The 26,316-nt window shown below is 34.7% G+C and overlaps 1 protein-coding gene across 11 annotated transcripts in view; it reads left to right on the top strand.

Moving 5' to 3' along the window:
- LOC128638663 (uncharacterized) overlaps positions 1–26,316 on the top strand; it is a 152,819-nt gene that overhangs the window by 88,202 nt on the left and 38,301 nt on the right. For all 11 annotated transcript variants that reach the window (XM_053690778.1, XM_053690769.1, XM_053690770.1 and 8 more), the window contains 20 exons: positions 91–227; positions 797–923; positions 3,224–3,398; positions 3,516–3,616; positions 4,038–4,259; positions 4,482–4,656; positions 10,939–11,016; positions 12,025–12,077; positions 13,769–13,913; positions 14,218–14,328; positions 15,336–15,477; positions 15,829–15,972; positions 16,381–16,518; positions 17,276–17,377; positions 18,621–18,728; positions 19,741–19,897; positions 19,992–20,018; positions 20,264–20,419; positions 20,706–20,987; positions 22,036–22,153. In XM_053690778.1, the coding sequence (XP_053546753.1) occupies positions 91–227; positions 797–923; positions 3,224–3,398; positions 3,516–3,616; positions 4,038–4,259; positions 4,482–4,656; positions 10,939–11,016; positions 12,025–12,077; positions 13,769–13,913; positions 14,218–14,328; positions 15,336–15,477; positions 15,829–15,972; positions 16,381–16,518; positions 17,276–17,377; positions 18,621–18,728; positions 19,741–19,897; positions 19,992–20,018; positions 20,264–20,419; positions 20,706–20,987; positions 22,036–22,153 (2,698 nt within the window). The remainder of the gene's footprint in view (positions 1–90; positions 228–796; positions 924–3,223; positions 3,399–3,515; positions 3,617–4,037; positions 4,260–4,481; positions 4,657–10,938; positions 11,017–12,024; positions 12,078–13,768; positions 13,914–14,217; positions 14,329–15,335; positions 15,478–15,828; positions 15,973–16,380; positions 16,519–17,275; positions 17,378–18,620; positions 18,729–19,740; positions 19,898–19,991; positions 20,019–20,263; positions 20,420–20,705; positions 20,988–22,035; positions 22,154–26,316) is intronic.

Here is a 26,316-nt window from a genome sequence, read left to right as displayed (position 1 = left end):
GCACTATCCACATACTCATACTCATCACTAATTTCACTGTTGATTGAGGACTAGATGGCTTTCTAACTGTTCTGTATATGCTTAAAATAGGTATCTGCTCTGTGACTGGCCATCAGATGATTCGTACTTTTGATGGAAGCTTATATGAAAGTCCTGGAACCTGTAGTTATATGTTGGTGAAAACTTCAATCTTCTCAATTACCCTGAACAACAAACCATGTGCTGAAGTGAGTAGTGGATAATATAATAGTTTGGTAATAAAAAATAATATTGTAATTAATGAATCAATGTAATAGACCATGATTGTGGATCTGTAATAGACCATGATAATGGATCTGTAATAGACCATGATTATAGATCTGTAATAGACCATGATGATGGATCTGTAATTAGACCATGATTGTGGATCTGTAATAGACCATGATAATGGATCTGTAATAGACCATGATGATGGATCTGTAATAGACCATGATTGTGAATCTGTAATAGACCATGATTGTGAATCTGTAATAGACCATGATAATGGATCTGTAATAGATAATGATTATGGATCTGTAATAGACCATAATAATGGATCTGTAATAGACCATGATTGGGGATCTGTAATAGACCATGGTTATGGATCTTAATACAGTTCAGTTTTTCATGTTTAATAAATGTATAATGCAATTATTTTATATGATCCGTTAAAAAAGACCATTATCAATTTCAAGCATATTTCAGAAGATAATCTAATATGTTTAAACTTCAATGTGTTTCATTTACATTGTAAGCAAGTATATATTTTTCATTTTAGAATCCAGATGCAACTTGCATTGATTCAGTGGACATTTACATCCCATCCAAAGCATCTATAAAGCTCTTATCAGATGGAACTATACTATCAGCAGGGGTGAAAACTCTCCTTCCATTTAATATTCAGGGTAAGCATTAATGATATCAGACTTTAATAGGACTTTAGCCTTTATTTCTTGCTCTTTGTGATAAAAAAAGCTGGATTGGTTGCTAAATAGCTAATTATATAGCTTTAAGCTAGTGACATTATATAAAACTGAGTTTAATTCTATTGAAGGTAATTCTATTTTTCACAGTCTATGGGTATTTTAGATGGAAAAATTTAAATATACATATATCATTGTTTTATTTGTATTTTTTATTAAACAGATAATGACACACAAAGCATATTAATAAGATACTAGGCATGCTTTCTAAAATAGCAAATTACTTGTAAAATAAATGATTAGCATTATGCTTTAAGGGATACTAAACCCAGTTTTTTCCTTTAATGATTCAGATACAGTATGCGATTTTAAGCAACTTTCTAATGTACTCCTATTATCAAATTTTTTCTATTGGTATCTTTATTTGAAAAGCAGGATTGAAAGCTTAGGAGCCGGCCCAGTTTAGGTTCAGCACTGGGGTCACACTTGCTGATTGGTAGCTAATTGCAGCCACCAATCAGCAAGTGCTATCCAGGGAGCTGAACAAAAATGGACTTGTTCCTAAGGTTCCTGCTTTTTCAAATAAAGATACCAAGAGAACAAAGAAAATGTATAATAGGTGTAAAATAGAAAGTTGCTTAAAATCGCATGCTATCAGAATCATAAAAGAAAAAAAAATGGGTTTAGGATCCCTTTAATTATACAATATAGCGGTAACATAAAGTAAATAGGCAAACCTAGATACATAAAATACTGGATGTAAAAGTGGTGAGCACCCCCTAAACAATACAGTACTGAGATACTTTACGTCTCTGCTTATTTCTTATATTTATCAGATTGTTATATAAGAAACACTGTTGACCTAAATAAATACATTTTAATTTTTTTAGTTATATATATATATATAATTTGTAATCACATATAAAGTTGGGTATTCTGTTAAAGAAACATCCTAGAATTAAAGCCTCTTTTGAAACTCATTTTACCCTTAGTAATCTAGCTATATATCTATGCCTTTTTAGAACAAACCTACATTCATTTGTTCAGCAATAAATGCCGTCTCCTATATAAGCAATACCCCATCCATAGACTGATAATACGTTACATGAAATTGAGTATGCACCAAAATTCCACTGAGTATTAGAAGTTGATTAAATGTAAAAGTTTCTTTTTAGATTTACTTATACAAATATTGAATAACTCAGCCGTATTAAAGGATCATTAAATATAGCAGAATTAAATACTTAAAAAATGCATAATCCAAATATATTGCAATGGAAATTTACTCTGAATTTCAAATAAGAAAATTTCAGTTTCCTTTCATTGCTATGCCCCCTGTATCATGTGATAGCTATTAGCCAATGGCCAGTAGGAACTAGTGCCATACAAAGGGTGCCTACAAAACGTCTGTGCACAATTTTATAATGAAAGCAAATTGGATTTTTGTTTTTTAATTGCTTTCTCAATCTGAATCATGAAGATATAATTTTGACTTTAGTTTCCCTTTAATCATGCCTGATTGAAATGTTAACCTATCATTATCAAATTAACCCTCCTTATTATTATTATATTATATACTGCTTTTTATTAAATTGCATTTCTAAGAGTTGGAGATATCCCAGTATAAAACCTTTTATAAACTTACTTAGAAGCTCCCAGTTTAGCACCATTGATGAGGTTAGGCTGGGGCACCCACTGAAAGGGACTGGGAAATTAAACGACAGATAACATAGACAGGAGACAGCAGGAGTCTGTAGACAGGAGTCTAAAAATCTGCACAATGTTATTAAAAAATAAGCAAAACTATACATTGTTACAAAAACACTTCCAAATCGACTATATAAATGTATCATCTACAAAACATTTATGCAAAGAAAAATCTAGCGTGCAATGTCCCTTTAACACCCCTTTGCCTTTAATTGTGGTCATTTTTGGTAGTTTACAGTAGTCACAACTGCTATAATTGTTATGAAAGATTGAGATATGAGACTTATTGTCAAGTGAATTAAATCATATAACTACATTACAGCAAAAACATACAGGATGAAAAAGTATTTTTGAGTCTGACATTGGAGAAATATGAAACATCTTCTCTTAAATTTAACAAAAATGCACTATAAAATAATGTTATGTAAATTAAACATATTTTGTGCAGCATTAAAAAATAATTAGAAGTCGGTGCCTCTGTGGATTATATTATGTTGAAGAAATGTTATGGTATTATATCTTTCTCTGGATTTCATTAATTATTTAAACTAAATATGTGTACTATTGTCTCTCAGAAACCGTTACTGTGCTAAGGAGCTCTTCAGTCTTCCTGGATGTTGTCAGTCTCTTCTTCACCCTACAGTACGACTTTAAGGCCAACAGAATTTATATTATCCTTGATTCTAGTTTCAAAGATCACACTGATGGGTTGTGCGGAACCTACAATGACAATCGTAATGATGACTATAGGTACATTTTATTTTATTTATATGGCTTTTCATGTCACACAAAATCAATATAGGTTTCAGAATAAACATTAACACCATCATAAGAATAATGAATATGATTATGTTTGTTGCATTGTAGGAGCTCAAATGATATGACTGAGACAGTTTCCGGTTTATTCAGCAAATCCTGGAAGGTTCAAGAACAGTGTTCTGAGCATGACAAAAAGAGTTATGACGAAAGTAAGTAGATTATGTTTGACAGCTCAAAATGAATAAAAACACAAAAATATATTCACCCAGCAAAAACATTTTTGAGTCGTATTGTGACCGATATTGTAAAAATAAATGGTGCTAAAAATTGATTAAATTGATTCAGTTGAATACAGTTGAATCACTGATATTTTTTTTAACTTGTCATTCTATTATAATTTCATTATATTGCTTATCATTCCCCGACCCTAAAATAAATAACATTATGAGCATTAGAATGGGCAGGTAATGCAACTTTAAAAAAAATCTGTACTCCTCCTGGGTGACCTGCATCATTCTTTTACTCATATTCTCTGACTCTTCTTATATAAACTGATCACACACACAACATGTAAAACTCTTTACTTTTGTGATCTAGCTACATATATCTAATTATTTTTTTCCCCCCTAGGTAAACTTGTAGTTTCAGATCTAAGTTGCAGTGGTGCTTTTGGAGACTCCATCTTTGAGGACTGCCGTAGTATCATTGACATCCACAGCTATAAAAGCTCTTGTATTAACAGTGTTTATTTTGGTGATACCGCTGGATTTTGCTCATCAATAGCAGACTATGCCTATCGTTGTGCTCGAGCAGGAATATTTGTGTCCATAAGTTCTACTTTCACAGACTGTGGTAAGTATGGACTGTAATTCTTACTAAAATCATGATAATGCAGCATACTGTTATGAAATGGAATGAACCAATTTCTATTATGTATAAACAAAAATAGCTTAAAACAATGCGGAGAACAAGAAAGTAATTAAAGTAATTAAAGAAAAACAAAAAGCAAAAGCAGGAAGATTATTTGTTATCTGCTGATCTAACAACTGTATAATTGGTTTGTTTTGCTTACAGCTCTTACTTGTGAGGGGGATATGGTTCTTAATACAGATGATACGTTCACCCAACAAGACTGTGCAGAATATTCTTCTACACTCAACAAGGTTCCAGCAATCATTCCTTTGAATGAAGCTTGTATCTGCCCCCCCAACTTATACTATGATGCTTCTTTAGATAAGTGTGTTGAAGGGTAAGTGTAACAATACATTTCTTAAAATGTTATGATTGTTTGGGATTTATAAACATGGCCTATTTAATAAGACCTTAAAGTGTATCTAAAGAGCATAAATAATATAGAGAGGCCCATTCAGTCAGTTATAATTCTGCTAATAATCACTTAAAGTACCAAGCGGATAATTTTCCTTTAATAGCAAAAACAGAATGATGATCTCTGTTCTTGTAGTTTTTATAATTAACTCTTTGGATTTACAAGCTAGGATATATATATATATATATATAACATAATTTATGTAAGAATTTACCTGATAAATTAATTTCTTTCATATTGGCATTTGGCAAGAGTCTATGAGCTAGTGACATATGGGATATACAATCCTACCAGGAGGGGCAAAGTTTCCCAAACCTCAGAAGAATCAAACTGAAACAGCTGCCTGAAGAACATTTCTACCAAAAACTGCTTCAAGAAGAAAATATATCAAAACGGTAGAATTTAGTAAATGTATGCAAAGAGGACCAAGTTGCCACTTTGCAAATCTGATCAACTGAAGCTTAATTCTTAAAATCCCATGAAGTGGAAACTGATCTCGTAGAATGAGCTGTAATTCTCAGAGTCGGGGTCTGACCCGACTCCAAATAAGCTTGAAGATTCAAAAGCTTTAACCAAGAAGCCAAGTAAGTAGCAGAAGCCTTCTGACCTTTCCTAGGACCAGAAAATATAACTTTAGTAGCTTCAACATAATATTTCAAAGCTCTCACCACATCCAAAGAATGTAAGGATCTTTCCAAAGAATTCTTAGGATTAGGACACAAGGAAGAGACAACAATTTCTCTACTAATGTTGTTAGAATTAATAACCTTAGGTAAAAATGTAAATGAAGTCCGCAAAACCGCCTTATCCTGATGAAAAATCACAAGAAAGAGCAGATAGCTCAGAAACTCTTCTAGCAGAAGAGATAGCCAAAAGGAACAACACTTTCCAAGAAAGAAGTTTAATGTCCAAAGAATACATAGGCTCAAATGCAGGATCCTGTAATGCCTTCAAAACCAAATTAAGACTCCAAGGAGGAGAAATTGATTTAATGACAGGCTTAATACGAACTAAAGCCTGTACAAAACAGTGAATATCAGGAAGTTTAGAAATCTTTCTGTGAAATAAAACAGAAAGAGCAGAGATTTGTCCCTTCAAAGAACTTGCAGACAAACCCTTATCCAAACCATCCTGAAGAAACTGTAAAATTCTAGGAATTCTAAAAGAATGCCAAGAGAATGTATGAGAACACCATGAAATGTAAGTCTTCCAAACTTGATAATAAATCTTTCTAGAGACAGATTTACGAGCTTGCAACATAGTATTAATCACTGAGTCAGAGAAACCTCTATGACTTAGCACTAAGCGTTCAATTTCCATACCTTCAAATTTAATGATTTGAGATCCTGATGGAAAAACGGACCTTGAGATAGAAGGTCCGGCCTTAATGAAAGTGGCCAAGGTTGGCAACTGGACATCCGAACAAGATCCGCATACCAAAACCTGTGTGTCCATGCTGGAGCCACCAGCAACACAAACAATTGTTCCATGATGATTTTGGAGATCACTCTTGGAAGAAGAAATAGAGGCGGGAAAATGTAAGCAGGATGATAACACCAAGGAAGTGTCAGCGCATCCACTGCTTCCGCCTGAACATCCCTGGACCTGGACAGGTATCTGGGAAGTTTCTTGTTTAGATGAGAGGCCATCAGATCTATCTCTGGAAGACCCCACATCTGAACAATCTGAGAAAACACATCTGGATGGAGAGACCACTCCCCTGGATGTAAAGTCTGACGGCTGAGATAATCCGCCTCCCAATTGTCTACACCTGGGATATGCACCGCAGAGATTAGACAGGAGCTGGATTCCGCCCAAGCAAGTATCCGAGATACTTCTTTCATAGCTTGTGGACTGTGAGTCCCACCCTGATGATTGACATATGCCACAGTTGTGATATTGTCTGTCTGAAAGCAAATGAACGGTTCTCTCTTCAACAGGGGCCAAAACTGAAGAGCTCTGAGAATTGCACGGAGTTCTAAAATATTGATTGGTAATCTCGCCTCTTGAGATTTCCAAACCCCTTGCGCTGTCAGAGATCCCCAAACAGCTCCCCAACCTGAAAGACTTGCATCTGTAGTGATCACAGTCCAGGTTGGCCGAACAAAGGAAGCCCCTTGAACTAAACGCTGGTGATTTAACCACCACCTCAGAGAGTGTTGAACATTGGGATTTAAGGATATTAATTGTGATATATTTGTATAATCCCTGCACCATTGATTCAGCATGCAAAGCTGGAGAGGTCTCATGTGAAAACGAGCAAAAGGAATCGCGTCTGATGCTGCAGTCATGAGGCCTAAAACTTCCATGCACATAGCCACTGAAGGGAATGACTGAGACTGAAGGTGCCGACAGGCTGCAACCAATTTCAAACGTCTCTTGTCTATTAGAGACAGAGTCATGGACACGGAATCTATCTGGAAACCTAAAAAGGTGACCCTTGTCTGAGGAATCAAGAAACTTTTTGGTAAATTGATCCTCCAACCATGTTTTTGAAGAAACAACACTAGTTGATTCGTGTGAGATTCTGCAGAACGTAAAGACTGAGCTAGTACCAAGATATCGTCCAAATACTGAAACACCACAATACCCTGCTCTCTGATTACAGAGAGTAGGGCACCTAGAACCTTTGAAAAGATTCTTGGAGCTGTTGCTAGGCCAAATGGAAGAGCAACAAATTGGTAATGCTTGTCTAGAAAAGAGAACCTCAGGAACTGATAATGTTCTGGATGAATCGGAATATGAAGGTATGCATCCTGCAAGTCTATTGTAGACATATAATGTCCTTGCTGAACAAAAGGCAGAATAGTCCTTATAGTCGCTATCTTGAAAGTTGGTACTCTTACATAACGATTCAAAATTTTTAGATCCAGAACTGGTCTGAATGAATTTTCCTTCTTTGGGACAATGAATAGATTTGAATAAAACCCCAGACCTTGTTCCTGAAAAGGAACTGGCATGATTACCCCTGAAGACTCCAGACCTGAAACACACTTCAGGAAAGCCTGAGCTTTTACTGGATTTGCTGGGATGCGTGAGAGAAAAAATCTTCTCACAGGAGGTCTTACTCCTATTCGATACCCTTGAGAGACAATGCTCTGAATCCATTGATTTTGGACAGAATGTATCCAAATATCCTTGAAAAACCTTAACCTGCCCCCTACCAGCTGAGCTGGAATGAGGGCCGCACCTTCATGTGGACTTAGGGGCTGACTTTGGTTTTTTAAAAGACTTGGATTTATTCCAATTTGAGGAAGGCTTCCAATTGGAAACAGATTCCTTGGGGGAAGGATTAGATTTTTGTTCCTTATTTTGACGAAAGGAACGAAAACGGTTAGAAGCCTTAGATTTACCCTTAGGTTTTTTATCCTGAGGCAGAAAAACTCCCTTTCCCCCAGTAACAGTTGAAATAATAGAATCCAACTGAGAACCAAATAAATTATTACCTTGGAAAGAAAGAGATAGTAATCTAGACTTAGATGTCATATCAGCATTCCAAGATTTAAGCCACAAAGCTCTTCTAGCTAAAATAGCTAAAGACATGGATCTAACATCAATTTTGATAATATCAAAAATGGCATCACAAATAAAATGATTAGCATGTTGCAATATGCGAACAATGCTAGACATGTCAGGATCCAATTCTTGTTGCGCTAAATTCTCCAAACAAAAAGTTGATGCAGCCGCAACATCAGCCAAAGAAATTGCAGGCCTGAGAAGATGAAATTAATATAAATAGGCTTTCCTTAGATAAGATTCAAGTTTCCTATCTAAAGGATCTTTAAAAGAAGAACTATCTTCCATAGGAATAATGGTACGTTTAGCAAGAGTAGAAATAGCCCCATCAACCTTGGGGATGTTTTCCCAAAACTCTATAGAAATTGCTGGTAAAGGATACAATTTTTTGAACCTTGAAGAAGGAATAAAAGGAGTACCTGGCTTATTCCATTCCTTAGAAATCATATCAGAAATAGCATCAGGAATAGGAAAAACCTCTGGAGTAACCACAGGAGGATTAAAAACAGCATTTAAACGTTTACTATTCTTAACGTCAAGAGGATTGGCTTCAATATCCAAAGTAATTAACACTACTTTTAACAAAGAACGAATATACTCCATTTTAAATAAATAAGTAGATTTGTCAGTGTCAATATCTGAGGAAGGATCTTCTGAATCAGATAGATCCTCATCAGAGGAGGATAATTCATTATGTTGTCGGTCATTTGAAATTTCATCAACTTTATGAGAAGTTTTCAAAGACCTTTTACATTTATTAGAAGGCGGAAATGCAGACAAAGCCTTCTGAATAGAATCAGTAACAAATTCTTTAAAATTCATAGGTATATCATGTACATTAGAAGTTGAAGGAACTGCAACCGGCAATGTACTATTACTGATGGATAATTGTCTGTATGTAAAAGTTTATCATTACAACTATTACAAATGACATTCAGAGATATAATTTCCACAATCTTACAACAAATGCACTTAGCTTTGGTAGAACCGATGTCAGGCAGCTAAGTTCCAACAGATACTTCTGAGACAGGATCAGATTGTGACATCTTGCAAAATGTAAAAGAAAAAACAACATATAAAGCAAAATTATTTCCTTTTATGACAGTTTCAGGAATGGGAAAAAAATGCAAATAGCATAGCCCTCTGACATAGAAAAAGGCAAGAGGCAAATAGCAATGGGGTAATAAATTAATGAAAAATTTGGCGCCAAGTATGACGCACAACGTGACTGAAATTTTTTTGGCGCCAACAACATCCGGAAATGACACACTTGCGTCAACGGACGTACTTGTGTCTAAGGACTCGGCGTCAACTACAATGCTGAAAATGACGAACTTGCGTCAACGGACGTACTTTCGTGCCAAAAAAGTCTTGCGCCAAGAATGACGCAATAAAGTCTAGCATTTGGTGCACCCGTGGGCCTAGTACTGCCCGCAATTTGCAAGAAAAATATAGTCAATCAGAAAAAAAGACTAAACCCCAGGTAAGAAAAAATATTTCTTAAAATGTTTATTTTCCCCAAATATGAAACTGACAGTCTGCACAAGGAAATACATGAACCTGACTCATGGCAAATATAAGTACAATACATATATTTAGAACTTTATATAAATGCATAAAGTGCCAAACTATAGCTGGGGTGTCTTAAGTAATAAAAAACATACTTACCGAAAAGACACCCATCCACATATAGCAGATAGTCAACCAGTACTATCAGTAGAGGTAATGGTATATGAGAGTATATCGTCGATCTGAAAAGGGAGGTAGGAGATGAATCTCTACGACCGATAACAGAAAACCTTAGAAATAGATCTCCCGTGAGGAAAACCATTGCATTCAATAGGTGATACTCCCTTCACATCCCTCTGACATTCGCTGTACTCTGAGAGGAATCGGGCTTCAACGATGCTGAGAAGCGCATGTCAACGTAGAAATCTTAGCACAAACTTACTTCGCCACCTCCATAGGAGGCAAAGTTTGTAAAACTGAATTGTGGGTGTGGTGAGGGGTGTATTTATAGGCATTTTGGGAAACTTTGCCCCTCCTGGTACGATTGTATATCCCATACGTCACTAGCTCATGGACTCTTGCAAATTACATGAAAGAAATATATATATATATATATATATATATATATACTGTATATATATATATATATATATATGTGTGTGAACTTTTTGTGTGTCTTTCTTGATGCATAGCATACAAATAAATAAATGATGGTGCAATATACCAGGATGTTTCAAATTGTATGCTCTATCTAAATCATGAAAGAAAACTTTGGCATTTTATGTCCCTTTTAGCTTATACTTTATATTGTATATTATATGGTTCTTATCTGCCATCCACATGTATGTTTCTAGTAAAGGTTGTCTTGGTGGGAATAGGAAGAAAAATAGATTTATTTTATATTTTGCAAGACCAATTAATGATGCAGTGAATAAGTATATACCTGTATGTATTACAAATGAACAGTATTAATAGCAGAATAGTTTTTAATTCTGTATTAAAATACAATTGTAATAATTTTTTGCTTCTTAATTAGTATATGTATCAGTAAGTTTATCTGTGAAAATTGCTCCTAACAAATGTAATTGATGTATTATTTTCTAGTTGATTATTTAATGTGCAGAAAAGAAAACATAACAGTTGTATGATATACCTTGTTCTATATCTTTAATTTTGCAGAGACCAATGTCCTTGTTATATAAATAATCAGGTTTACAAGATCGGAGAAACAATCATCCAACAGAATGGAGAAACTTGGTAAGACTTAAGCATATATCATATAGAATTCAGATATTGGGGCCGATTTATTATATGTCGGGCGGACGTGATCCGCTGAGCGGATCATGTCCGCCCGACATCACTGAATGCCGACAGCATGAGCTGTTGGCATTTATCATTGCACAAGCAGTTCTGATTAACTGCTTGTGCAATTCCACCCCTTGCAGATTCGCCCCCAATCGGCCGCTAGCAGAAGTGTCAATCAACCCGATCGTATTCGATCAGGCTGATTGCTGTTAGCCGACTCAGAGGCGGCGGACCATTTAAGGAGCAGCGACCTGTTTCCGGCGAGACTGAAGGCTCGCGCAGAGCTGCATTGGGGCCGATTGACTGCTTAGTAAATCAGCCCCAATGTGTTAAAGGGACATGAAACGCTGCTGATTAGTGGCTGCATATATATACAAATTGTTATTGGCTCACCTAAGTGTTCAGTTAGAAACCAGTAGTGCATTGCTGCTCCTTCAACAAATGATACCAAGAGAATGAAACAAATTAGATAATAGAAGTAAATTAGAAAGTTGTTTAAAATTGTATTCTCTATCTGAATCATGAAAGAAAATTGTTGAGTTTAATGTCCCTTTAAATGGGCTCATTGCTGCTTCCTGTGAATAAAGATATCCCCTACATGTGTCTTGTTTATGTGTAAAAAAAAGGCACATAACATAATCTTTATGTTTACGGAGATGTTATAGTCTAGAATGTAGTTTACATTATTTTTATGTAGGCTGCTGTTTTTTCTTTTTAATTTGTCATCAAATTAAGTTATTGGAAATTACTATGCCCCAGATTACAAGTCACCAAAGCGCTACCATTTTTACTCTCCTTTTGTAATTTGAGCCAAAATTAGCAGTTGTTTCATTCGTTCAAGTAATTAACATAAGAGTAAAATGCACTGCAGGAACAATATAAAGCCAATTAGTTACAACCAATTGATCTACATTCTTTGTAAAGTGTTCACACTGCATTCTGTGTTTTCTTTCCCTGTAGCCCATGTGAGAGGATTTTGCAATGTGATTCTATTGAAGAGCCAGAATTGCCAGGTAACGTTAATTATTTCTTTTAGAAGACCATTCAATACATTAGAATTGCAAAATCAACAAATGCACAATAAAAAGCCAAACACTTACTTTGAAATTAATATAAGCAATATTTTTGTTGTTGTTGGCAATTTTCAATGTGTCCTTTCATTTTCCCATTCACTGTGTTACTATACACTAATAACTGGGTAATCTGCAGTGTATTCTATCAATTCCAGGGTATTCTATCACTTTCTATAGGAGAAATCTCACAATTTCTTGAGGGTAACCCGTACAAGTGACAGCATGGTTTTTCATATCTAATTTAGTGAATGTTAGATAATCAAGCACATATTCCTTAATTTTTATGTCTGATATAAAAGTGGGTGGATAGATATTTTTGCTTCAGCTTCATACACAGCTCCCAAACTACTTCTTAAGAGTCATTTTAAAATATAGAAATAAATTGTATGGTGAATAAACCTTATTTCTAAAAATCTGAATATTACTGGGTCCTGGTGAACATGCCAATGTTCCTGCTAGCCTCTTAATACAACCCAGCTGTTTGACAAGACAGAGCAGTATACTCTGTGTATAAGTTTAAAAATTAAAATACGAATTTAGCTTAAAGGAGAGCAAACCTGATTTGAGAAATGTGCCTGTACCTGTGAGGTGCACTTGGTAATGTATGTTCTTTGCTCATTACATCTTAAAAAACCCTTGAGGGAAGATTTGTTAAGCAGCGAATGCTGCTTTCTCCGCCCGATGTTTCTGGCTCGCCGAAAAAATAAGTTAAGAAGCAGCGGTCTTAAGACCGCTGCTTCTTAACTCATCAACCACCTCTGAGGTGGAAGACAGCGATCATCCCGATCAGATACGAACAGAATGATTGACACCATTCATTAGAAATGCTAGTGCAATGTTAAATTCCGACAGCGTATGGTAAATGCCGACAGCGTATGGTGTTTGCATTTATCGATGTCGGGCGGATATGATCCGCTACAGCGGATCATGTCCACCCGACACTTCATAAACCTATCCCCTTGATGTCTACAGTTCATGTCAACTATGACTGTATTATAATCTCTGCTTAAAGACTTGATAAATGCATTGCATTTTCGTTGTAACATAATAAATCTCCCTGCAGGTAGGTAAAATATGTACAATACACACAAAACACATTATTTGAAGATATTTAAAGATGATTTTAATTAGGTTTAATGAGGGATTGCTTTATTGGGTCAATTGGGTTGTTAGCTGTATTCTACTTACAATAAGTAGTAACAATATGGAGTAAACCGTAGGTGAGTTGTGGTTAGAACCCATAGGCCTAAAGCTCCCATCTGCCGCAATGGACCTTAGATCAGACCACATTGCCTGAGGACACTGTATATTGTATACCAATATCAGACCTCAGATCAAAACAATTTTATGCCATATGTCTATACTGGACATAAAATCAGATCCCTGCAACCTTTGTCTTTAATATGCTCATATTGAACCTCAGATTAGACCCAATCAGTTTAGTGTACAGATTTTACAGCACTTTTACTGGACATGCAATTAAAATCTGTGGCACTTGACACAACCTTCACATTTAAAGCACATTGCACAAATCAAATACCTAGCAATAAGTGGAATTGTTAGTTGTTAATGGCAATCAAATGTAATGGAAAGTGATACATATTTACCTGTTACTTTTTATGCCCTAATAGAAGTGGATGAATGCTCAGAAGATGAAGTGTTTTCAGATTGTTTCACTGGAAATGGAAAAGCTTGTGAGCCATCCTGCCACAATCTTGAAATGATCAGTGGGATCTGCCCTGCTGACTGTAAACCAGGATGTGTGTGCAAATATGGGTAAGATTATCATAAAAATAATGTTAAGAAATATTGTAAATAATATATTCAGCTGAAGTACCAGCTTGGTCTCATCTTATATTTACCCCAAAAAGACAAATATTTGTTTTTTTAATGTCTTAATTAGTAATTCATTGAATTATTTGATAATACAACTAATCAGTAAAGGCATCTGCATATGAAAATAAATAAGGAACATTTTATAAAAAAATATGATACAGTTTAAAAAATGGATACAAAATAGATTTTTCTTGAACAAGATTGAGAACTAAAAACAAACAAACTTTTTCTTTCCATACTATAGGTTTTTGAGGGATAACAATGGTAAATGTGTGCCACTTAATGAATGTCCATGTGTCCACGGAGACAACTTCTATAACCCTGGAGAAACCCTGGCCAAAGATTGCAACACATGGTGAGACTACAATACGCTGTTTAACAAGAAATTAAAGTAATTTATTTATGTTTCCTATAACTTTAAATGGCTGAATATGTGATATCAGCAGCAGGAACACTTAGGAATCACCTTGGTATTTGTAAATGTGTATAGTTGTTAGATATTCCCATGTCTCTTCGGTTATGTTAATGCTTTCATGCTGGAAAGAACAGAATTTGCCTTGGTAATCTTCCAGACATGAAAAGGATGTTGACATTATGGCCATTCTGGGATGTTCAAGGACATTCTTCATGTATGGTTTGGATTTTTCCATTAAACCAGCATGTGGGATTTAAAAAGATGAGATTACCCATGTGAAGTATCTTGTTTCATGGTTGTGTTTCAGTATAAAAAAGCTGACAAGGTTCTTTACTTTTTATTTATATATATTCTTAGATATTGTTCTAGTTCTATTTTGTGATTATGTTTGAGTGGACTGTTTTATAGTTTTTTTCTTCTCTTTTTTTTTGCAATGTTTTTAATATAGTGCCGGTATCCTTGACAGTGAAAGTCCTCAGGAAGTAAGGCGTAAGATAGAAGTAGCTCCATTGATTTTCATGGAGCGGATCTTCCACTTACTGCTCTGAAAGTGGACGATTACATATCTCTCAATGTTACAGTGATTTTTTTCTTCATGAACAAGCTTTTATTGTATCTACTCCATTCTTTAGCATGTAGTTTGGTCTGTGTTTTTAATTCTTGAAGATTCTCGCTAGCGTCTTGGGAAGATTAGAGAAGCCATAAGTTTTAAGGATACATGAATAGTGGAAAAAATAATAATAAGTGCATTGCATAGATTTTTAATATGCACAATTAAACTTTTACAATTTGTGTTTAATGTCCCTTTTTAAAAATTATACTTGCTCAGAAATCAGGAGAGTTTGACTATTTTGCTTTAATAGTTCCTAGATATTAGATGTTCAAGATAATATGTTTTCTCTAACATGTTCAGTTTCATTAATTAATTAATGTATTTATTTTTGTAGCACATGTGAAAATGGCAAATTCGTGTGCACCACAAATGCTTGCAATGCTGTGTGTAACACCTATGCTGGATCTCAATTCATCCTTTTTGATAAAGTCTGGAAGACCTTCCCAACAAGAGACTGTCCAATCGTCCTAGTTGAGGTAGAACGAAATTATCTGATTAAAATTTGATCATTTTTAGTGGTGTATTACAATCTAAATGGGTCCTTGATTGGTCAGTAACAAACACATCTTATTTGTTTTTATTATTATTATTATTATTATTATTATTATTATTAATCATAACATTATTTGCAATGTACTTATGGATTCCAGAGCGCCATTGAGGGGGTACAATAAATTAAGGCAAGGCAGAGAAGGTAGCCTGGGACAGCAGGATTGCAGGACCCATTGTCCTACAGAGTTCACAATTGACATTATGCAAATAGGTAGTCAAGAGTGGTTATTCTTTTTTTCAGACAATCAGACTGTCTTTCTTTCATTGTTTTTCAGTCTCAGGAACATGTAACGCCAAGTTTTAAAGTTATAATGGAGAATGTTCACACTGCAGCCTTTGGAGGTGCTTTGGTTACTAAGAAAATAACTATCACTTTTGGAGGAACTACTGTAACACTCAGTGACTCAGAACCTATTGTGGTAAATAAGATATATGCGACTAAACCTCATTTACTGTCAATTAGTTTATTGAGCTTATGTGCTTGTGTGCATGTAAAAGTGCATGTGTATACATGTGTATGCTCATGTGTATCCCTGTTTTGCAAGTTATATGAGTTGAGCATGTGTTTTTGTGCTCTTGTCTGTGTGTTTATGTATATGTGTTTACAGGCATGTGTATGTATGCATATGTTTATAGATGTGTATTTATGTGTATTTGTTTGTTTAAAACACTGTAGTGGAGTTGCAGAAAATGCATTAAAAAATAATTTTCTTTACGTAAGAAAAAAAATATTAATTTAAAATTGAGTATGATTACTCTGCACAGGAATTGCTATAATATACAGGTGCTTGTGTAAGGTTTGGTTAATCCATATACTATGTTTACAGAGTCATAGCTTAGGAATTCATAATGAAGTGAAGATCTCCAACTCTGGATTCTACGTGATTGCTGAATTTTCAGCAGGTCTTTCAGTATACTATGACCAGCACCTTGATGTTATTATTCAGCTCCAGCCCCAGCTTCAGGTGAGATTAAGTAATTGCTGCGTATAAATAAAAATCATTCTGTGTCAGTTACCTATTATCTATCTATCTATCTATCTATCTATCTATCTATCTATCTATCTATCATCTATCTACCATCATCTATCTGTCTATTATCCTTTTATCTATCTGTCTATCGTTTGATCTATCTATCTATCTATCTATCTATCTATCGATCATTTATCTACCATCATCTATCTGTCTATTATCATTTTATCTATCTGTCTATCGTTTGATCTATCTATCGATCATTTATCTATCTAGCTATATATAATCTATCTATCTACCATCATCTATCTATCTATATATTATCATTTTAACTATCTGTCTATCGTTCAATCTATCTATCTATCTATCTATCTATCATTATCTATCTATCTATCTATCTATCTATCTATCATTATCTATCTATCTATCTATCTATCTATCTATCTACCATCTATCTATTTCTCTCACTATCTATCATCTATCTTTCAATCTATCTGGTTTATTATATATATATATATATATATATATATATACGTTAATTTTTATGCTTGAGTAAAGTATTCCTTCTTGAGCTCTGTTAAACAAAAGTATTTTGGTTCATGATATATAAAAATGTATATGTATAATATATTGGTTCATGATATTTAAAAATGTAGCCATAAAGTATGTCAATTTATTAAGGAATGATAATCCTGATTCATCCTCCCTGGGCAAACTATAATGTAGTATTTCTCTTACAATCCTTGTGCAGGGGAAAGTAGAGGGTATGTGTGGTGATGCGGATGGAAAAACAACTAATGAAATGACCATAAGCAACATGGGCCAGTATGCTGCACAGTTCCTAACTGCAGAGGTATGTAAGCTTGTAAATGCATGATATATATACACAGTGTGTATATATATATATATATATATATATATATATATATATATATATATATGTATATACAGTATATATATATATATATATATATATATATCCTTAAATGTCTACATATCTTGCATCTATGTGGTAGTTTCCATTAAAGGGTCAGTCTACTTGATGTTTTTTATTGTTTAAAAATATAGATAATGCCTTTACAACCCATTCCCCAGCTTTGCACAACTAACATTTTTATATTAATATACTTTATAACGTCTACAACTCTAAATCTCTGCCTGTTTCTAAGCCCCTGCGGGCCACCTTTATCTCAGTGCATTTTATTAGCTTTTCTCAGCAAGACAGTGCTAGTTACATTTGGATAGTTTTTATAAAATTAAAATGTATTTATATGATAAGAAAAATGTTACCACACCAATTTCTGGGCCCTTGGGTAAAGATCTGCAGTTATACAAATAATTATAAATCCCATTTCAAATGAATAGTCCATTGCGATAAAGTTATATGAAGGATTAGGTGTTCAGTGATGTATCAGTGATAGGAAGATAAATATTGTCAGATGATTTTTAAGTCAGCTTATGTTAACACCATCCAGACTGGGTGTAATTTGATTTTCTTGAATGTCAGGAATTCTGTTGACTCTCCCTGGTTGATAAGCCTAGTTCCTTAATTATGGAGAAATATAAATCTAACACCTAGGTTTTTATCTTGTATGTGTGGGCAAAAAACTAAGTTTACAGCCTTGAATGACAACCAACATGGACTCTCTGTTATTATCCATTGAGAAATACAACTGGTCTAAGGATTCAGCTACCTTGTTTAGGGTTAAGGATAGGGTTAATGCAAGGTTTAGGGCTAGGGTTATAAATGTAGTTAGGGAATCGGGATAGGGTTTACCAGAGACTCTGCAGTACATTGCAAAGTGTTTCATTAAAATTGTCTCTAACATCCAAAATAATAATGGGGGTTTAAGCTCCTAATGGCAAAGTCATCCATGGTATTAATTTGTGGAAGACACTACAGTGACTACATAATGTCACTTATTACATTGTGTCCCATATGACAGCATAATCAAGGACGCTTTGTTCTGAATCCAACAAACTTCTTGCAGTGATATACTATGTGCTCTAGCCCAAAATACAAAATAACCCAAATGATGTAATGGAAATGTAGAAGTGTATTATATTCATGTATTTATTTATTCAATTCATTTTAGTGTCCGGCTCCAGAAACACCCATTACTCCTTCAGATCTTCATAAACAATACATTGATGTTCGCTGCAGCTTACTGAAGAGCGACGACTTTGCGGAATGTCACAATGAGGTAAAACTAATTTCTGAGCTAGATATTTAAAGAAACACTGTATACGCTTGGTATATGTAACATCTCAATCATATATTGAAATAATATACAGTGCGTACATGTGCACCAGAGCATATGTGAAGGTTTCATGCATTTTCATTAAGTTTCAGAATTTTAGTGACTTCATGTGGAAATGTACATTATTTATGATGACATTTGTGTATGCACGTTTCCTTTGTACTTACTAATAAATGTATGACACTTTAAATACCTTATGTTACATTAACAAGACTTAACATACTTTAGTAAAGTTCTAAATGGCACTTAACACCTCTGACTCATGATGGGAACACATTTTCTATCTGTTTTGTTTCCATGTAATTCAACACAGCCTTGTTGGTATATACTTCTTTATATCTGGATATTACAATTTGTTTTATTTTGGGGAAAATTATTAATCATATTTTGATGAATATCGTCTTATGAATATTCAAAACAAAAAACATCTCAATGGCATATTAATCCATTTTAATAAATAAATTATGTATTTATTAATAATTTATTTAACAGGTATTTTTTCTAATCTCCATTTATTTGCTAATAATAAATCTATTAATATGTACCCAATAATAGTCACACATACACTATTTACTATTCCCATTGCTATTACAAAGAATGCTGTTCATGAATGTTAATCCAAAACTGATAATCCACCTAAAGAAACCATATGACTAGAAAGAGAAGAGGGGAAGGAAAACACTGGTTCAGTAAAAAGTAGACAACAAGTAGCAAGCCTTCCTTGGAGACAGTGGAACAAGCACATTTTTTAGATGTATTTTAAAGCAAAGGGCAGCAAAATAAATAATGATTGTTTATTGCAATAATGTTATACCCTCAATAAAAAAAACATTATATGTAGTCAAATTTTGAAATGAATGATCCTTTAATAACATTCTAACCTCTGTACATTAATTAACTATGGCTACTCATAGTAGTTTATGAGTATTTTAATAGTACAACCCTTTTATAATAGGTTTCCGTGGAACCATACTACACAGCTTGCATTGAAGAGACAGCAAACTGCAAAGAGGGTGAAAGTTGCCTCTGCTTCTGTACAGCCCTTGCAGCTTATGCCAGAGCCTGTTGCCGAAAGGGTATCACGGTCGAATGGAGAAACCCTGACACCTGCCGTAAGATTATTTTATCATCAACACAGTCAACTGAAATTGTTGATTTACTTGTGGTATAACTTTTATTTAGCCAATGTCTCTTTGTCTTTTACAGCTTCACCCTGTGAATATTACAATAGAGGTAAGCCATTATATGCATAAAAGGCTCCTTTTATTACCTAACAGAACATTTGCTTTTAGATTGAAAATTTGCTTTACAACACAATACCACTCAATAACATATGTTTTTGTTTCTTATTACTTTCTCTTGTTCACATCCATTATTAAACCTTTTGGTTTACCCTACTTTCCTTTCTGTCTTGTATTTCTTCTGCATTTCCTTGCTCCGGCAATAAATATTTATTTTTACCTTTTCCTGGTCAAAAGAATCCGGTGAAGGACCTTACCGCTTAGTCATGTTGAATGGAAAGATCCTAACAGCAGATTATGATACCAGGACTGTTTCACTGGGAGAGAAGGATATTCCAGGGCTCCTGAAAGCAAGTTTTATGGTCACTCGAAGTCTCTTTAAGGACCCACTAAGTAAGTCTAGAACATTTAACTGAATTGGAAGAACTAACACATCTTAAAATTAAGTATAAGGAGTTCTCTACATTTACTGTATCTTACTAACCTATGGAGAAGCAGCTAAAGCTCTCAAAACAGTTTAATGATTGCGTGTTAAAAATATATAAGAAATAGGTTTTTTGCTTGTGAATATATAATGTGAGTAGTTCTGCCTTCTAATTGTGACAAAATAACAAAAGTATTCCAAATACTGTACTAGAATATACATTGACAATATCTAACCTACTTGATCACTTTCTAGATGGCAGGAAGCTTATCTCCCTGGAATCTGCCCAACACCCTAATTTCTTTATTGTGCAAGAAGATGATGGCATCCTCTACCTGAGAAAGTGGCAACCAAATGTTGACTTCCGTAAACGGGCTACATTTATTGTAAGGAAAAATCGTTGGGTCAAGGGTTTTGATGCTCTTGAGTCTTTCACACTCCGTGGCAGCTACCTTTCCTTCAGCAACAACTTGAATGCAGTACTAATGTCCAAAGTCAAGTCAGGAAGTATGCTGGAAATGAGCTTTAAGCTTTCAGGTCAGTGCATACATTGAAAGAATGTCTGTTCTCTCTCAAAGTCCTAATGGATTGATAGTTCTAAATCTTGTAACCTAGACAATGGACTAGAGTGAATAAACATCATCTGACGAATGTGCTGCTAATTTCAGGCTTGTCAGGTCTGTGAGGTCTTATGTGATCATTACGAGGGATTAAACAAAACATATTTATTATAGTATGAATGTGAAGTTATTTTTTCCTTATATTTTGTATTTAATGTCACCAAGGCTGAGTATATAATTGTAACTATTTACATTCATTTTCCTTCCTACAGAATTTGTCAATAAAATATAAATCCTCTTGATAAAGGGACATTTGTTTTTAGGGGTCTAAGTTCACAACTTGCAGCTCCTGTTAGATTACATCCCTTGCTCTTTATGAGTTTTACAGTTGCCTGTGAATTAAAGCCTTGAACATGTAACCTTATAAGAGCTGTGCAATTTATTAAATCTAGTCTAATGTTTTCCCTATTCACTAAACTTTAATTCATATTTAAGTTCTATTACATAAGGTATTGTATGAAAAAAAATTACACAAAATATAAATATACATCAGTTTGGTCATAGTTTCCTTATTTATTAAATGGACAAAAAGAACATTTATTTTAAGATTTAAATATAGCATGCAATTTTAAACAACTTTCTATTTTGCATATATTATCAAATTATTGTTTTTCTCTTGGTATCTTTTATTGAAAAGCAGGGATGTAAGCTCAGGAAGATGCATGTCCCTAGAACACTATTTGGCACCGTTTTGCAAGAATGTTATCCATTTGCTAGAGCACTAGAGGGCAGAACTAATCCCTGCTATGTAGTGATCCAGATCCCTACCTAGGTATCTCTTCAACACAGAATACCATGGAAACAAAGCAAATTTGATAATAGATGGAAATTATTAACGTTTTTTTTATAATTGTATGCTCTGTCTGAATCACAAAATATGTTTTTGTTTTATATCCCTTTAATCACACTCGCCCCTTTTTTTAATGGTAATTTGAATATTATTATTTCTCCTCATCTTTATACAGAGGAAGCATTTGGGCTGCCATCATTCTCAGTCTGTACATGGAAATATAGAGCTTGCAATGACCCCTGTATTCCAACATGCCAAGATCCCCTTGCTACCAAGTGCACTCTAAACCTCAAGTAAGTGAAATACATTTTATAATAAGGCATAGACTTACCTCATTTTTCTAGGGTTAGGATTTTTGTTTTCAAAAGCTAACACTCTTACAAGGGCCAAATCTAAAAATACACTTTGATATGATGAAACACCAGTAGGTGCATACTTTTTGCTTGCAATATTTTCCCACAAGCTGACTTATCCATAAAGCAAGTAATAAATACTAAAAGAAATATCTAGTGTTTACTGAATACTAAATGTTTAACATACATCTGTATTTAATATTTTTCACATCTGCAACTTTATAAACCACACTATTTTTATCTGGGAATATAGTGATGTAATGGCAGTTGAATATTGCCAACTGCAGTGCATCCAGCTGGCTTGTAGCCATAACATTCAGTTCAGTATTGTGATTGATAGAATGTAATCTATTGTATGTGAATAAAGCTAATATTATATATTTAGCTTGCTATTTTGTTTTGTTTTCCTGTTCTAGTCTATACATATTCATATTTTATACAGGGGAGTAACTATTTAGATGATCTTTGTATTGGGTTATTCTATTAATTCTATTTTTTCTCTTATTTTCTTATGTGTGAAACAACACTTAACTGAATGCAGTATTTTCTACTAAATGAAAATGATCTTTTTAATTGAAGCATACATTGCTGTACAAAACATACTTAAAACCTTCAAAATGTAACATGCTTCAAGTTGTTTGTATTATAAATTCTGAAAAAACAATTATGCCACATATTTTATCAAATCATAATAAAGTGCTTAAAATACAAATAAGTTAAAACACTGAACTAGTGAGGTATGGGATATACTTTCCTACCAGGAGGGGGCAAAGTTTCCCAAATCTCAAAATGCCTATAAATACACCTTCCACCACACTCACACCTTAGTTTAATGTATAGCCAAGCAGTGAGGTGTAAAAAGGAGTAACAAAGTATACAAAAAAGAGGAACTGGAAAATAATATTGTGCTTTAATACAAAAAAATATAACCACCAAAAACAGGGTGGGCCTCATGGACTATTGCCATTATGAAATAAATAAATTTATCAGGTGAGTTCTTACATAAATTATGTTTTCTTTCATATAAATGGCAAGAGTCCATGAGCTAGTGACGTATGGGATTAAATACCCAAGATGTGGAAGTCCACAGAAGAGTCACTAGAGAGGGGAGGGATAAAATAAAAACAGCTATTTCCACTGAGAAATTAAATCCAAAAATAATTTATTCTTATAAACAGAAGAATCAAACTGAGACAGCTGCCTGAAGAACTTTTCTAACAAAGAGTGCTTCAGAAGAAGCAAATACATTGAAATGGTAAAATTTAGTAAATGTATGCAAAGAAGACCAAGTTGCTGCTTTGCAAATCTGATTAACTGAAGCTTCATTCTTAAAAGCCCAAGAAGTGGCAACTGATCTAGTAGAATGAGCTGTAATTCTTTGAGGCGGAGACTGTCCCGCCTCTAAATAAGTCTTGTGAATCAAAAGCTTTAACCAAGATGCCAAAGAAATGGCAGAGGCTTTCTGACCTTTCCTAGAACCAGAAAAGACAACAAATAGACTAGAAGTCTTCCTGAAATCCTTAGTAGCCTCAACATAGTATTTCAAAGCCCTTACCACATCCAAAGAGTGTAACGATTTTTCAAGAGAATTCTTAGGATTCAGACACAAGGAAGGAACAACAATTTCCCTACTAATGTTGTTAGAATTCACAACCTTAGGAAGAAATTTAAACAAAGTCTGCAAAACAGCTATATCCTTATGGAAAATCAGAAAAGGAGGTTCACAAGAGAACAGACAATTCAGAAAGAATAGAAGAGCTAGCCAAAAGGAACAATACTTTCCAAGAAAGTAGTTTAACATCCAAAGAATGCATAGGCTCAAAAGGAGGAGCCTGCAAAACCTTAAAAACCAAATTAAGACTCCATGGAGGAGAAATAGATTTAATAACAAGCTTTATATGGACCAAAGCTTGAACAAAACAGTGAATATCAGGAAGATTAGCAATCTTTCTATGAAATAAAACAGAAAGAGCAGAGATTTGTCCCTTCAAAGTATTTGCAGACAAACCTTTATCCAAACCGTCCTGAAGAAACTGTAAAATTCTAGGAATTCTAAAAGAATGCCAAGAGAATTTATGAAAAGAACACCATGAAATATAGGTGTTCCAAACCAGATAATAAATCTTCCTTGAAACAGACTTACGAGCCTGCAACATAGTAATCACTGCATCAGAGAAACCTCTATGACTAAGCACTAAATGTTCAATTTCCATACCTTCAAATTTAGTGATTTGAGATCCTGATGGAAAAATGGCCCTTGAGACAGAAGGTCTGGCCTTAAAGGAAGTGACCAAGGTCGGCAACTGGAGATCCGGACAACATTCACATACCAAAACCTGTGAGGCCATGCTGGTGCTATCAGAAACACATGCAATTGTTCCATTATGATATTGGAGATCACCCTTGGAAGAAGAACTAGAGGCAGAAAAATATAAGCAAGTTCGTAACACCAAGGAACTGCTAACGCATCCACCATCTCCGCCTGAGGATCCCTGGACCTGGAAAGGTATCTGGGAAGTTTCCTGTTTAGATGGGAAGCCATCAGATCTATTTCTGGAAGACCCTACATCTGTACAATCCAAAAAAACACATCTGGATGGAGAGACCACTCTCCCAGATGTAAAGTCTGAAGGCTGAGATAATCTGCTTCCCAATTGTCTACACCTGGGATATGAATCACATAAATTAGACAGGAGTTGGATTGCACCCAAGAAAGTATCCATGATACTTCTTTCATTGCTAAAGGACTGTGAGTCCCTCCCTGATGATTGACATATGCCACAGTTGTGATATTGTCTGTCTGAAAGCGAATGAAAAGTTCTCTTTTTAATAGAGGCCAAGCCTGAAAAGCTCTGAAAATAGCACAGAGTTCTAAAATATTGATTGGTAACCCCGCCTCTAGAGGATTCCAAACCCTTTGGGCTGTCAGAGACCCCCAGACAGCTCCCCAACCTGAAAGACTTGCATCTGTTGAGACTACAGTCCAGGAAGGATGAACAAAAGAGGCCCCTCGCACAATACGATGATGGTCTAACCACCAAGTCAGAGAGAGTTGAATGCTGGGATTTAAGAATATCAATTGTGATATCAGAGTATAATCCCTACACCATTGATTCAACATGCAAAGCTGCAGAGGTCTCATATGAAAACAAGCAAAGGGGATTGCGTGTGATGCTGCAGTCATGAGACCTAAAACTTCCATGCACATAGCCACTGAAGGGAATGATCGAAACTGAAGGTTTTGACAGTCTGAAAAAAATTTCATTCACCTCTAGCCTGTTAAAGACAGAGTCATGGGCACTGAATCTATCTGGAAACATAAAAAGGCGACCCTTGTCTGTGGAATCAAGAAACTCTTTGGTAAATTGATCCTCCAACCATGTCTTTGAAGAAACAACACTAGTTGATTCATGTGAGAATCTGCTAAATGAAAAGATTGAGCCAGTACCAAGATATTGTCCAAATAAGGAAACACTGCGATACCCTGCTGTCTGATTACAGATAGAAGGGCACCGAGAACCTTTGAAAAGATTCTTGGAGCTGTCGCTAGGTCAAATGGAAGAGCAACAAATTGGTAATGCCTAGAATTGGTAATTGTCTAGAAAAGAGAATCTCAGAAACCGATAATGATATGGATGAATCGGAATGTGAAGATAAACATCCTGTAAGTCTATTGTGGACATGTAATGAACTTGCTGAACAAAAGGTAGAATAATCCTTATAGTCATCATTTTGAAAGTTGGGACCCTTACAAATGATTCAAAAACTTCAGATCCAGTCTGAATGAATTTTCTTTCTTTCGGACAATGAATAGATTCAAATAAAACCCCAGACCCTGTTCCTGAAGCAGAACTGGTATAATTACCCCTGAAAGCTCTAGATCTGAAACACACTTCAGAAAAGCCTGAGCTTTCACAGGATTTGTTGGAACATAAGAGAGAAATAATCTAATCACAGGAGGTCTTACTCTGAAACCTATTCGATACCCTTGAGAGACAATGTTCTGAATCCACTGATTTTGAACAGAATCTGCCCAAATGTCTTGAAATAATTTCAATCTGCCCCCCCCCCCCACCAGCTGAACTGGATTGAGAGCAGCGCCT

The sequence above is a fragment of the Bombina bombina genome, chromosome 8, assembly GCF_027579735.1.
Source record: "Bombina bombina isolate aBomBom1 chromosome 8, aBomBom1.pri, whole genome shotgun sequence".
Taxonomy (NCBI): domain Eukaryota; kingdom Metazoa; phylum Chordata; class Amphibia; order Anura; family Bombinatoridae; genus Bombina; species Bombina bombina.
Note: the sequence above shows the minus strand (reverse complement) of the source record. Positions and strands in the feature narration are given on the sequence as shown.